General features: G+C 46.1%; 1 protein-coding gene across 1 annotated transcript in view; it reads left to right on the top strand.

The window, feature by feature from the left end:
• Window positions 1-14,091, top strand: part of EPHX2 (epoxide hydrolase 2) — a 173,735-nt gene that overhangs the window by 104,628 nt on the left and 55,016 nt on the right. Inside the window, exons 11-13 of the mRNA XM_089653870.1 lie at window positions 5,939-6,024; window positions 9,893-10,004; window positions 11,458-11,532. Of these exons, the coding sequence (XP_089509996.1) occupies window positions 5,939-6,024; window positions 9,893-10,004; window positions 11,458-11,532 (273 nt within the window). The remainder of the gene's footprint in view (window positions 1-5,938; window positions 6,025-9,892; window positions 10,005-11,457; window positions 11,533-14,091) is intronic.

Genomic DNA, 14,091 nt, shown 5'->3' with positions numbered 1-14,091 from the left:
TGACCAAGGAGGAGCTGGTTGGTGTTAGAGAATAATATTTGTTCTGAGTAATACTGACCAAGGAGGAGCTAGTTGGTGTTAGAGGATAATATTTTTTCTGAGTGATACTGACCAAGGAGGAGCCGGTTGGTGTTAGAGGATAATATTTTTTCTGAGTGATACTGACCAAGGAGGAGCTGGCTGGTGTTAGAGGATAATATTTGTTCTGAGTAATGCTGACCAAGGAGGAGCTGGTTGGTGTTAGAGGATAATTTTTTTTCTGAGTGATACTGACCAAGGAGGAGCTGGTTGGTGTTAGAGGATAATTTTTTTTCTGAGTGATACTGACCAAGGAGGAGCTGGTTGGTGTTAGAGGATGCCAATTAAATGTTCTATTTTCGTTATTACCTTCTTGTAGACCCAGTGATGCCTGATTGCTTCTCTGTGCAATGCAGGCTGGTGGAAGGGGCCAGCAGGGTGCTGTACATACAGTAGCTTCCTGAAAACATCACATCACCCTGACTCAGTACTGCTCTCAAGAGCCCTCAGCCCTGATGCAAGCAGTGGGAAGAGTTATGCAATTATCAAAATGCTTTGATGAGTGGATGCAGTCTGAATGCGTTCGAGTTCCTAGGTAGGCTGCGTCTGAATAGGTAATGCCCACATGTGATGCTGAGCCTCCATGTTTGTAAGGCCAGGGCTGGTCAGGCTGGGGAGGAAAGGGATAGATGTTGTTGGGCATCCTCAAGCCAGAACATGAGGCGGGCTCTATCTTCTTCTAATGCACATTGTGAGAAGCTCACAGTGTGCAGAGTAAGCCATTTCAGTCCAGGAGAGGAGCCGGTACAACTGTGCAAAACTCGAGGGAAGGCTGGGGGTCAGATTTAATGATGTTCTACAGAAATGATATTTGTAATACGGAAATACTCATTGAAAGACGTCTAGTTGGAATGAGTCAGTGGTTCATAGTTGTGGCCTCTCGGAAGGACACCGAAGTCCTTTGCGCTGTGTAAAGGTTTGTTCTGCAGCATTTAATGCGTGTAATAAAGCGGCGATGCGAGGAGCGGTAAAGGTCACTCCTCAGCGTAGTATACAGCTGTCTGATTCCCTGCAGCGGCTGGGCGTCTGCCGGGACAGTGGAGTGCATATTGCAGCAGATAATGAAGTGTACTTGTGGCTGAATGCCGGAGCCCAGACAGTGAGCGCGGCACTCCAGCAGGAAGACGGAGGCGTCTGATTGCTAGATTCCAATACCGAGCTCCATATCTCACTTTCCATTTATTTTCGGCATGGAAACAATAATTTTTTCTTTATTCTTTTTTTGTGGGTTTTTTGTGGGGGTTTTTTTGTGGGTTTTTTTATTATTTTTTTTTTACATTTTTGTTTGAGTATAGATCTATGCTTGTCCTACACGTTTCAAGCTATTTACTGTTGCCTGGCTCACTACCTCTGCTGGAAGTTTATTCTAAGCGTCAACTACTCTTTCAGTAAAATAGTACTTTCTGAGATCAGTTTTGAACTTTCCTCCAGTTAATTGAAGGCCATGTCCCCGTGTTCTTGATTTTGGTTTCATGTTGAGAATCCTGCCCTTCTGAACCTTATTCACCCCCTTGATGTATTTAAAGGTTTCAGTCATGTCTCCCCTTTTCTCTTCTTTCCTCCAGACTGGACATGTTAAGTTCCTGAAGTCGCTCTAGATATGTTTTATCCCCCAGACCATTTTCGCATTTTTGTTCCCCGTCTCTGGACTCGTTCCATCTTATCACTATCTTTTTGTAAGTAAGGTCTCCAGAACTGGACATGGTATTCTAAATGAGGTCTAATGAAAGATCTACAGTATATAGGGGAATCAGGACCTCCTTCCTCCTGTCGGTGACCCCTCTAGTGATGTAAAGATCTATATAAAGGAATCAGGGCCTCCTTCCTCCTGCTGGAGATCCTTCTAGTGATATAAAGATCTATATAGAGGAATCAGGACCTCCTTCCTCCTGCCGGAGACCCCTCTTGTGATATAAAGAGCTATATAGAGGAATCAGGACCTCCTTCCTCCTGCTGGTGATCCCTCTAGTGATATAAAGATCTATATAGAGGAATCAGGACCTCCTTCCTCCTGCCGGTGACCCCTCTAGTGATATAAAGATCTATATAGAGGAATCAGGACCTCCTTCCTCCTGCTGGTGACCCCTCTAGTGATATAAAGATCTATATAGAGGAATCAGGTCCTCCTTCTTCCTGCTGGTGTTCCCTCTAGTGATATAAAGATCTATATAGAGGAATCAGGACCTCCTTCCACCTGCTGGTGACCCCTCTAGTGATATAAAGATCTATATAGAGAGATCAGGACCTCCTTCCTCCTGCCGGTGACCCCTCTAATGATATAAAGATCTATATAGAGGAATCAGGACCTCCTTCCTCCTGCTGTTGTTCCCTCTAGTGATATAAAGATCTATATAGAGGAATCAGGATCTCCTTCCACCTGCTGTTGATCCCTCTAGTGATATAAAGATCTATATAGAGGAATCAGGACCTCCTTCCTCCTGCTGGTGACCCCTCTAGTGATATAAAGATCTATATAGAGGAATCAGGACCTCCTTCCTCCTGCTGGAGATCCCTCTAGTGATATAAAGATCTATATAGAGGAATCAGGACCTCCTTCCTCCGGCTGGAGATCCCTCTAGTGATATAAAGATCTATATAGAGGAATCAGGACCTCCTTCCTCCTGCCGGTGATCCCTCTAGTGATATAAAGATCTATATAGAGGAATCAGGACCTCCTTCCTCCTGTTGCTGACCCCTCTAGTGATATAAAGATCTATATAGAGGAATCAGGACCTCCTTCCTCCGGCTGGAGATCCCTCTAGTGATATAAAGATCTATATAGAGGAATCAGGACCTCCTTTCTCCTGCTGGAGATCCCTCTAGTGATATAAAGATCTATATAGAGGGATCAGGACCACCTTCCTCCTGCCGGTGACCCCTCTTGTGATATAAAGATCTATATAGAGGAATCAGGACCTCCTTCCTCCTGCCGGTAACCCCTCTTGTGATATAAAGATCTATATAGAGGAATCAGGACCTCCTTCCTCCTGCTGGTGACCCCTCTAGTGATATAAAGATCTATATAGAGGAATCAGGACCTCCTTCCTCCTGCTGGTGACCCCTCTAGTGATATAAAGATCTATATAGAGGAAAAAGGACCTCCTTCCTCCTGCTGGTGACCCCTCTAGTGATATAAAGATCTATATAGAGGAATCAGGACCTCCTTCCTCCTTCTGGAGATCCCTTTAGTGATATAAATATCTATATAGAGGAATCAGGACCTCCTTTCTCCTGTTGGTGATCCCTCTAGTGATATATAGATCTATATAGAGGAATCAGGACCTCCTTCCTCCTGCTGGTGACCCCTCTAGTGATATAAAGATCTATATAGAGGAATCAGGACCTCATTCCTACTGCAGAAGATGCCTCTAGTGCAGGGGTGGGCAAATGTGGCCCTCCAGCTGTTGTAGAACTACAAGTCCTATGAGGCATTTCAAAACTGACAGTTACAAGCATGACTCCCAAAAGCAGAGGCATGATGGTACTTGTAGTTCACCAACAGTTGGAGGGCCAAAGTTGCCCACCCCTGCTCTAGTGATATAAAGATCTATATAGAGGAATCAGGACCTCCTTCCTCCTGCTGGTGACCCCTCTAGTGATGTAAAGATCTATATAGAGGAATCAGGACCTCCTTCCTCCTGCCGGTGATCAATCTAGTGATATAAAGATCTATATAGACGAATCAGGACCTCCTTCCTCCTGCCGGTGATCCCTCTAGTGATATAAAGATCTATATAGAGGAATCAGGACCTCCTTCCTCCTGCCGCTGACCCCTCTAGTGATATAAAGATCTATATAGAGGAATCAGGACCTCCTTCCTCCTGCTGGTGACCCCTCCAGTGATATAAAGATCTATATAGAGGAATCAGGACCTCCTTCCTCCTGCCGGTGACCCCTCTAGTGATATAAATAATATCTATATAGAGGAATCAGGACCTCCTTCTTCCTGCTGGTGACCCCTCTAGTGATATAAAGATCTATATAGAGGAATTTAGGACCTCCTTCCTCCTGCCGGTGACCCCTCTAGTGATATAAATATCTATATAGAGGAATCAGGACCTCCTTCCTTCTGCTGGTGATCCCTCTAGTGATATAAAGATCTATATGGAGGAATCAGGACCTCCTTCCTCTTGCTGGTGATCCCTCTAGTGATATAAAGATCTATATAGAGGAATCAGGACCTCCTTCCTCCTGCTGGTGATCCCTCTAGTGATATAAAGATCTATATAGAGGAATCAGGACCTCCTTCCTCCTGCTGGAGATCCCTCTAGTGATATAAAGATCTATATAGAGGAATCAGGACCTCCTTCCTCCTGCTGGAGATCCCTCTAGTGATATAAAGATCTATATAGAAGAATCAGGACCTCCTTCCTCCTCCTGGTGACCCCTCTAGTGATATAAAGATCTATATAGAGGAATCAGGGCCTGAAATAAGTCCCCCCAAGTCCTTTTCCTCTGAAGTGCTGGCCAACACTGTACCCCCAATGTTGTACTCTCTCAAGGGATTCTTTTTCCCTAGGTGCATTATTTTACATTTAGAAACATCAATAGAGTGGTGGCGTTAGTCATATAGGACAATGACTTTTTTATAAGATGCAGATCAATATCTCTTGTCCCCCCACCCCACCGAGATTTCCTGACCGTTGATTTCTTGTATGATTTAAAAAGAGCACCGTATAAGCTGGAAATCCTCTTTAAAGATGAAGTTTAATCTGCTTATATTTTGCCTTCCTTGTTTCCTCCCTCCCCCCTCTTCAACACACTAAATACATTGTTTTGATAAAACGTTTCCATTTTCATTACAAACCTTATTCTAGACACAGTGATGTCATCAGTGGGTCTCTGTGCTTCTCTATGCAATGCAGACAGATCATGGCTGGTGGGAGGGGTCAAAAGAGTGCCATACATAGCATACTGAAGACATCACAGCACCCTGCCTCAGTAGCCTTCAACCCTGTTGCAAGTAGTGGGGGAGTTTTGCAAATATTAGAGTGATGGGTGTATTTGCATGCATAGCTCCCTGACCCACATGTGATGCTGAGCTTCCACGATTGAAAGAACTGAAATCCTTGGAATGAAAGGAGCAGTCCAGGGACAGTCAGGCTAAGGAGGAAAGAGCGAGATGAGGATGGACATCCCCTATAAAGGAAAGGCAGGTGGATGCCCATCTGGAGGAGAGAATGTTGCTAGACAGGATGTATTTGCAGGCAGGTCTCCCTAGGTAACACCCACATTGAGACTCTTTGATTGACAGAACTGAAGTCCAGTGAAAGAAAGGCGAATTCCAGGGACAATCAGGCTGGGTTGAAAAGAGCTAGATGATGGTGGGCATCCTCCAGCCAAGAAATTATGTGAATGGATGTTAGTCTGAAGGAATGGCCATTTGTAGACAAGAAGTGTTTGCATGCAGACATCCCTAGGTAACACCCACATGTGATGCTGAGCCTGCATGATTGACAGAACTGAAGTCCAATGAAGAAAAGGGGCGGGCCAGCGACAGTCAGGGTGGGGAGGAAAATTTTTGATGATGCTGGATGTCCTCCAACCAGGAAATGAGGCGGGCTCTATCTGCCTTGCTGCAGCTTCAAATGCACATTATGAGAAGCTCACAGTGTGCAGTGACATCAGAGTAAGTCATTTCAGTCCAGGAGAGGAGCCGGTACAACTGTGCAAGGCTGATGGCAAAGAAAACATGGCAGATATCTTTCTGCAGATTGATCACTGTTTTGTGACATTTCAGATGAAAAAAACGTGACTATGGAAATCTAATCAGAATGGTGGTTGTGTCTGCATTTTTGGGCTCCGGCTCCATTTTGGGGAGGACTATGTGCTCATGTCATAACCTTCATTATATTTTCAGGGTATTTCCCAGGCGACGTTCATTGGACACGACTGGGGTGGTGCCCTTGTCTGGAATATGGCGCTCTTCTACCCAGAACGGGTCCGGTAAGCTTGTGTGTATAAATTGTGTTTTAATAAAAGGGGAGAAATCTTATGTAATGCTTACAGTGGAGCTCTGAGCAAAATCTAAAACTAAATACCGTATATGATACTGTCTGTCACCAGCATAGAAATAGCAGTTTTCCTGAGTCCCCCCCCCCCTTCCTTCCTGTAACCTAGTATTATTGCCTGTTGATCCTGTCAGTGGATCTATTATTATTCCACTTCCCCTAATAGAGTGACAACACTGTTTGTTCTACAGTGAAATCACATCAATGTTGTCACCCTGTGGACAGCTTATGCTCAGGCTGACCATACACTATACAGTCTAATAGCCCAGGAGTCTCCAAATGTTTTAAACAAAGGGTCAGTTTAGTGTCCTTCAGATTTTAGGGGAGCTGGACTGTGGCCTTTGAGATTAAAAAAGGGCAAGTGGGAAAAAAAATAATGCCTCATCCTTTTTTTCGGTGGCGGGAATGGTGCCCCATCATTGGTATCAGTGGGAGGAATAGTGCCCCATCATTGGTATCAGTGGGAGGAATAGTGTCCCATCATTGGTATCAGTGGGAGGAATAGTGCCCCATCATTGGTATCAGTGGGAGGAATAGTGCCCCATCATTGGTATCAGTGGGAGGAATAGTGTCCCATCATTGGTATCAGCGGGAGGAATAGTGCCCCATCATTGGTATCAATGGGAGGAATAGTGCCCCATCATTGGTATCAGTGGGAGGAATAGTGCCCCATCATTGGTATCAGTGGGAGGAATAGTGCACCATCATTGGTGTCAATGGGAGGAATAGTGCCCCATCCTTGGTATCAGTGGGAGTAATAGAGCCCCATCATTGGTATCAGTGGAAGGAATAGTGCCTCATCATTGGTATCAGTGGGAGGAATAGTGCCCCATCATTGGTATCAGTGGGAGGAATAGTGCCCCATCATTGGTATCAGTGGGAGGAATAGTGTCCCATCATTGGTATCAGCGGGAGGAATAGTGCCCCATCATTGGTATCAATGGGAGGAATAGTGCCCCATCATTGGTATCAGTGGGAGGAATAGTGCCCCATCATTGGTATCAGTGGGAGGAATAGTGCACCATCATTGGTGTCAATGGGAGGAATAGTGCCCCATCCTTGGTATCAGTGGGAGTAATAGAGCCCCATCATTGGTGTCAGTGGGAGGAATAGTTCCCCATCATTGGTATCAGTGGGAGCAATAGTGCCCCATCATTGGTATCAGTGGAAGGAATAGTGCCCCATCATTGCTATCAGTAGGAGGAATAGTGCCCCATCGTTGGTATCAGTGGGAGGAATAGCGCCCCATCGTTGGTATCAGTGGGAGGAATAGCGCCCCATCGTTGGTATCAGTGGGAGGAATAGTGCCCCATCATTGGTATCAGTGGGAGGAATAGTGCCCCATCATTGGTATCAGTGGGAGGAATAGTGCCCCATCATTGGTATCAGTGGGAGGAATAGTGCCCCATCATTGGTATCAGTGGGAGGAATAGTGCACCATCATTGGCATCAGTGGGAGGAATAGTGCACCATCATTGGTATCAGTGGGAGGAATGGTGCACCATCATTGGTGTCAGTGGGAGGATTAGTGCCCCATCATTGGTATCAGTGGAAGGAATAGTGCCCCATCATTGGTATCAGTGGGAGGAATGGTGCCCCATCATTGGTATCAGTGGAAGGAATAGTGCCCCATCATTGGTATCAGTGGGATGAATAGTGCACCATCATTGGTGTCAGTGGGAGGAATAGTGCCCCATCATTGGTGTCAGTGGAAGGAATAGTGTCCCATCAGTGGGGGGAATAGTGTCCCATCAGTGGGGGGAATAGTGCCCCATCATTGGTATCAGTCAGAGGAATAGTGTCCCATCATTGGTATCAGTGGGAGGAATAGTGCCCCATCATTGGTATCAGTGGGAGGAATAGTGTCCCATCATTGGTATCAGTGGGAGGAATAGTGCCCCATCATTGGTATCAGTGGGAGGAATAGTGCTCCATCATTGGTATCAGTGGGAGGAATAGTGCCCCATCATTGGTATCAGAGGGAGGAATAGTGCCCCATCATTGGTATCAGTGGGAGGAATAGTGCCCCATCATTGGTATCAGTGGGAGGAATAGTGCCCCATCATTGGTATCAGTGGGAGGAATAGTGCCCCATCGTTGGTATCAGTGGGGGGAAAAGTGCCCCACCGTTGGTATCAGTGGGGGGAATAGTGCCCCATTGTTGGTATCAGTGGGAGGAATAGTGCCCCATCGTTGGTACGAGTGGAAAGAATAGTGCCCCATCATTGGTATCAGTGGGTGGAATAGTGCCCCATCATTGGTATCAGTGGGCCCCATTGTTGGTGTCCTTGAGTGGAATTTTACCCCATGGTTTGTGTTATTGGGTGGGAGGAATTGTGCCCCTTTATTGGTGTCATTGGAAGGAATTGTCCCCCTTCATTGTTGTCAGTGGGGGGGTGAATTATGCCCCATTGTTCGTATCAGTGGATGATATAGTGCCCCAATGGCTGGATAAAAGCAAGCTAAGGGCCACATCTGGTCTCTGGGCCACAGTTTGGAGACCACTGTAATAGCACAATCCTCCTTTAGCTTTACCAAGAACTGTCCAGTAAAAGGGTCTGTCTGATTTAACAATCATGGAATAGAATGTATAAGTTTGACTTCATATTACATAGTTTTGGTAACTCTAAAGCAAATTGTACATTAATTGTACAGAACAAACCTGTAGCTTTAACTGGACTTTACCCATTTCAGCTCTCATACCTTGCTTAAGGCCAAACAAGGCTTTTGTTCCATTATATTGTAAAGGGGTAGCCCTGCCAGGCAGGCTGTATGGGGATAGCCCCACCATGCAACTTGTATGTGAGTAGCCCCGTCAGGCATTCTGTATGGGGGGTAGCTCTGCCAGGCAGGCTGTATGGGGATAGTCCCGCCAGGCAGGCTGTATGGGGATAGTCCCGCCAGGCAGGCTGTATGGGAGTAGCCCCATCAGGCAGGCTGTATGGGGGTATCCTCACCAGGCAGGCTGTATAGGAATAGGCCCTACAGGTAGGCTGTATGGGGGTATCCCTGCTATGAAAGCTGTATGGGGGTATCCCTGCTAGGAAAGCTGTATGGGGGTAGCCCTGACAGGCAGGATGTATGGGAGTAGTTCCATCAGGCAGGTTGTGTGGGGGTAGCCCCACCAAGCAGGCTGTATGGGGGTAGCCCCTCCAGGCAGGCTGCATGGGGGTAGCCCCTCCAGGCAGGCTGCATGGGGGTAGCCCCTCCAGGCAGGCTGCATGGGGGTAGCCCCTCCAGGCAGGCTGCATGGGGGTAGCCCCTCCAGGCAGGCTGCATGGGGGAAGCCCTGACAGGCAGGTTATATGAGGGTAGCCCCGCTGGGCAGGCTGTACGGGGTTAAGCCTGTTGGGCAGGCTGTGTGGGGGTAACCCTGTCAGACAGGCTGTATGGGAGTGGCAGCTCTGTCAGGCAGACTGTATTGGGGGTAGCCCCATCAGGTAGGCTGCATGGGGATAGCCTTGCCAGGCAGGATGAATGGGGGGAGCCCTGTCAGGCAGGCTGTATTGGGGGGAGCCTCACCAGGCAGGCTGTATGGGGGTAGCGCCATCAGGCAGGCTGTATTAGGGAAGTCCTTTTAGCAGGCTGCATGGGGGTAGCCCTGTGCAAATCTGATGAGAAGCTGTCACATTTTGGATATAACCACTTTCGGCATTTAAAAATTTAACTGATATATGGGTGATGGGAGTAGGTGAGGCTGGACTATGTTTCATCTATTTCACACACAGCACTCACAATCAGAAAGAGACCCCCAAATCCTTTATCTTCAGAATTGCTCTCTAAAATGACATGTTTCTTTACAGGGCGGTGGCATCACTTAACACACCGTTCTTTGGGATTAATCCAGACGTCCCAGCCAGTGAAATTATCAAAGCAAACCCTATTTTCGATTACCAACTATACTTCCAGGAGCCGGTAAGTCCATAGAGGATCAATGCCTATTGTATTCCCAGTAAAGGAGATATCCGCTTTAAAACAAAGCTCACTTATCCTTTTTCCCTTGACTGAACCTAACCCACCATCCTCCTCCACTGATGCATACTTATCTCAGTCTGATGGACATGGTTCCACTGTTTGTTTACATCCAGCAGCACAAGCCTTCATTTTCGTGGCCAAGCCTGTATGTTACATTCCCATAGACTTCTGTGTAATCACCTACGATATTCTCTGGCCTTGGCGCACAGCCCTATAGAAGTCTATGGGGCTAGATTGCACAGGCACGGCTAGAACAGCGAAGACCTGCACCACTAGATATAAATAAGCAGCGAAACTGCGGCCACCAGTTCAAGGTAAGTATGCATCTGTGGACAGGGGGAAGGGGTTAGGTTAGGCCCGGGGAAGGGGGCTAAAAGGGGCAAAAGGGTAGATGGATGCTGTCTGTGGTTCCCCCATTGTTGAGGGATTCACTTAGAAGCAGGGCCGGACCAGGGGGTAGGCAGAAGAGGTGTCCACCTCAGATACCAAGCAGGTGGGGATGTAAAAAAGGCAGCAACTCCAACCTATACTGCGGAGGTAGTTTACAGCCGAAAGGGAATTCGGTGCACTTTGGTCTCTTCTCCTTGGGTTCTAAAGTAAGATGACCAAATTTTCAAAATGAAATCCTTGGATGCCCTACTGATCGCACCCATGTTTGAGGATTGGGTATGGGTATAATAGCGGCAAGCAAAGCACACCACACAAAAAGTTGGGTGTGGCTAATTGTGCTAACAGTAGGAGGGGCTTAAAGGGATATGGTTTAATAACATCTGACCCTACTTTGCGCTGGGTCAAAATCCATATCCGTATTTTCTCAGATGAAATCGGCACAAATTGGGAGGGACTGGGAAGACCGTAATATTGGCATTTGACATCATCAATACTCCTGGACACAGCTGGCACCAGACATACCCCTCCCCTGCTTCCTCCTGCTCCAGGCCAACCACAGACATGTTGCTAAGGTGGATGACACTGCAGCAGCTCAGGCCACAAACACCATTATTACAGCTGGAAAGAAATTGGGGGAACATTCTTGAAATTGTGAAAACATTTTTTTCCCTGGGAACAACTCCCTCAAATTGGGGACTGTTCCCAGATACCGGGGACATCTGATCATTCTATGCTAAGGGACATTGTCTGGACAGTGCTTGGAAGTGTTATGTGAAGGGCCCACCCTAATCCTATGGGCCTCCAAACTATTTTCCTTGGCAGTAATCGTATGTTCCAGTGTTGCATGGTGCTGATAGTATGCAGAACATGGTTACTGGACACCATGCAGAGACAGTCAGGGCATGCTGGGCCCTTTAGAGTCACAGCAGCTGGAGAGCAATTTCATGGAACTCGTTTATTGCATCACATATCGAAATAATACCATATTGCTTTGTTTTTGGAGGGTGTTGCTGAGGCCGAGCTGGAGAAGAATCTGGAGCGGTCATTTAAAATATTCTTCCGCGGTACAGGAGAGATGGTAATTTTTCAGACTATATTTTTATGTCACCTCTGGCTCTGTCGCCAATCTTCTGTGTCTCTGTACCCACCATTATAGAAGATTGTAATTACAAGGAAATCTGTGTGTACAGTCTGCAGATAGATATAAACAATTGTGGGTGACCATAGGCAGGTAGAGATCTCTATAAAGATGATGAAACATCTGCCGGTGTTTGAACATGTTGCTGCAGCAGGTCTCATGGAGATGCACTTTCAACTCAGGTCACCTGTAAAAATGTGTTCATAAAGAAAGGTAAAGGGTTAGGGGAAGAGTTTGAGGATTAGGTGGATAAGGTTAGGGGGTTAGGGTTAGAGGATTTGTTGGTTTGGGTTATAGTTAGAGGGTTTGAGGGTTAGAGTTAGAGGGTTTGTGGGTTAGTATTAAAATTAGAGGGTTAGGGTTTGAGGGTTAGAGTTGGAGGGTTTGGTGGTGGGGTTGAAAGGTTAAGTGTTAGGGTTTGAGGGTTTGTTAGTTATGGATGGAGGGTTAAAATTAGAGGATTTGTTGGTTAGGGTTGGAGGGGTTAGAGTTAGAGGGTTTGGTGGTTAGGGTTGGAGGGTTTAGGGTTAGAGTTAGAGGGTTTGGTGGTTAGGGTTGGAGGGTTTGGTGGTTAGGGTTGGAGGGTTTAGGGTTAGAGTTAGAGGGTTTGGTGGTTAGGGTTGGAGGGGTTAGGGTTAGAGTTAGAGGATGTGTTGGTTAGGGTTGGAGGGTTTAGGGTTAGAGTTAGAGGATTTGGTGGTTAGGGTTGGAGGGTTTAGGGATAGGATTAGAGGGTTTGGTGGTTAGGGTTGGAGGGTTAGGATTAGAGTTAGAGGGTTTGGTGGTTAGGGTTGGAGGGTTTAGGATTAGAGTTAGAGGGTTTGGTGGTTAGGGTTGGAGGGATAGGGTCAGAGTTGGAGGGTTTTTTGGTTAGGTTTGGAGGGTTTAGGGTTAGAGTTAGAGGATTTGGTGGTTAGGGTTGGAGGGTTAAGGTTTAAGATTAGAGGGTTTGGTGGTTAGGGTTGGAGGGTTTAGGATTAGAGTTAAGAGGGTTTGTTAGAGTTATGCCTAGAGTTAGAGGGTTTGGTGGTTATGGTTAGGCTTAGATTTAGAGGTTTAGTGGTTAGATTGTTTGATGGTGGGGGTAGAGGGTTTACAGTTAGAGGGCTTGGTGGTTAGAGTTGGAGGGTTTAGGGTCAATGTTAGAGGGTTAGGTGGTTGAACGGTTATGCTTAAAGTTACAAGGTTAGGGTTAGAGGAAGAAAGTTAAAGTGCCTGATAAGACCATTTAAGGTTTGGGACTTATGGCCTGTGGGTTTGTGAGCAGTGCTCTTTGGCTGAGTAGGATTAGACTGTCATTATAGGATGGGCATTTTCGGGTGGCCACACTTTGGCTTGGTTTTTTTGTCCTTTGAGCGACACAGAAATTCAGGTTATACTGCCGTCTACAGGAGGATTTGTCACAAAAAAAAAATTTAGGCCAGCCCAGGATAACCGCTACTACCTAGGAAGATTTTTTTTTTTTTTTTAGAAAGGTTCCACCTTCTTTACGCATGACTTATGCTTACTGAGCACTGAAAGGGGCTGTTACAAGACCGTTCACCCTGCGCAAGGGAGAGGGCAGCGGCAACAGGTTATATGATATGGAATTGTAGGGCCAGGGGAATTATGTGACCTACAATGATGGATGGTTGGTCCCAGAAGGCACTGTTGAAGACATGTTTCAGGCAAGCCATAAGATGGCTTCCTTTCTTTCTCGTCCCATCAGGGACACAAAAATTCAGATATTTTTGGGTTATATTGCCACCTACAAGAGGATTTCTTAATGCCAAAAAAAAATAAAAATTGTAAGACAGCCCAGGATAACCCCACCTACTCTCAGCACGCCTCGTTTTTTGCTAGTGTCCTAGTAGGATGGACATCTTTTCTTCAGCTCTGCTGAGAAAACTCTAACCATTTTTGCTAGACTTAGCTCCTCAGTTGGACTGCTTTTGGACATCCTGACAGTATCTGAAGTCCTGCATCCTTCAATAGATGAGAAAGAAAATAGAATTCTTGTACCCACTGTAAACTCATTTTTTGGATGTCCTTGAGGGACACAAGGTTCTCCCTCTGTGTCAGCAATCATGCTCTTGGTTCTGCTTGCTACAAAACTGAGGCATTTTGGGAGTAGGAAGAGTTTTTTTTGGGATGGTCTGCAATCTGTTTGCCAGTGGCCAATACTTCTGTAGGCGGCAGTATAACCCAGCAGTATCTAAACATAAATCTTAATGGATTCAAAGTGACCTTAATGGATTCCAAGGATTTTATGATGGAGTAAAGACGGCAGTATAACGCAACATTACCTAAATGAATCTTAATTGATTCAAAGGATTCTATAATGGAGTAAAGACGGCAGTATAACCCATTATCTGAATGAATCTTAATGGATTTCAAGGATTCTATGAAGTAAATTTTACAATGAGTACAAATATCCTATCATTTTACAGATATAACTGTTTTGCCCAGTTCAACTTCAAACACAGCAGTGGGTCAGTTTTGTAGCTTTGAACAAAAATA

This window comes from Staurois parvus, unplaced genomic scaffold (genome assembly GCF_062004578.1).
Source record: "Staurois parvus isolate SC_StPar_1 unplaced genomic scaffold, SC_StPar_1.0 ptg000723l, whole genome shotgun sequence".
Taxonomy (NCBI): Eukaryota; Metazoa; Chordata; class Amphibia; order Anura; family Ranidae; genus Staurois; species Staurois parvus.
This window is presented reverse-complemented; position numbering and strand designations above follow the sequence as displayed.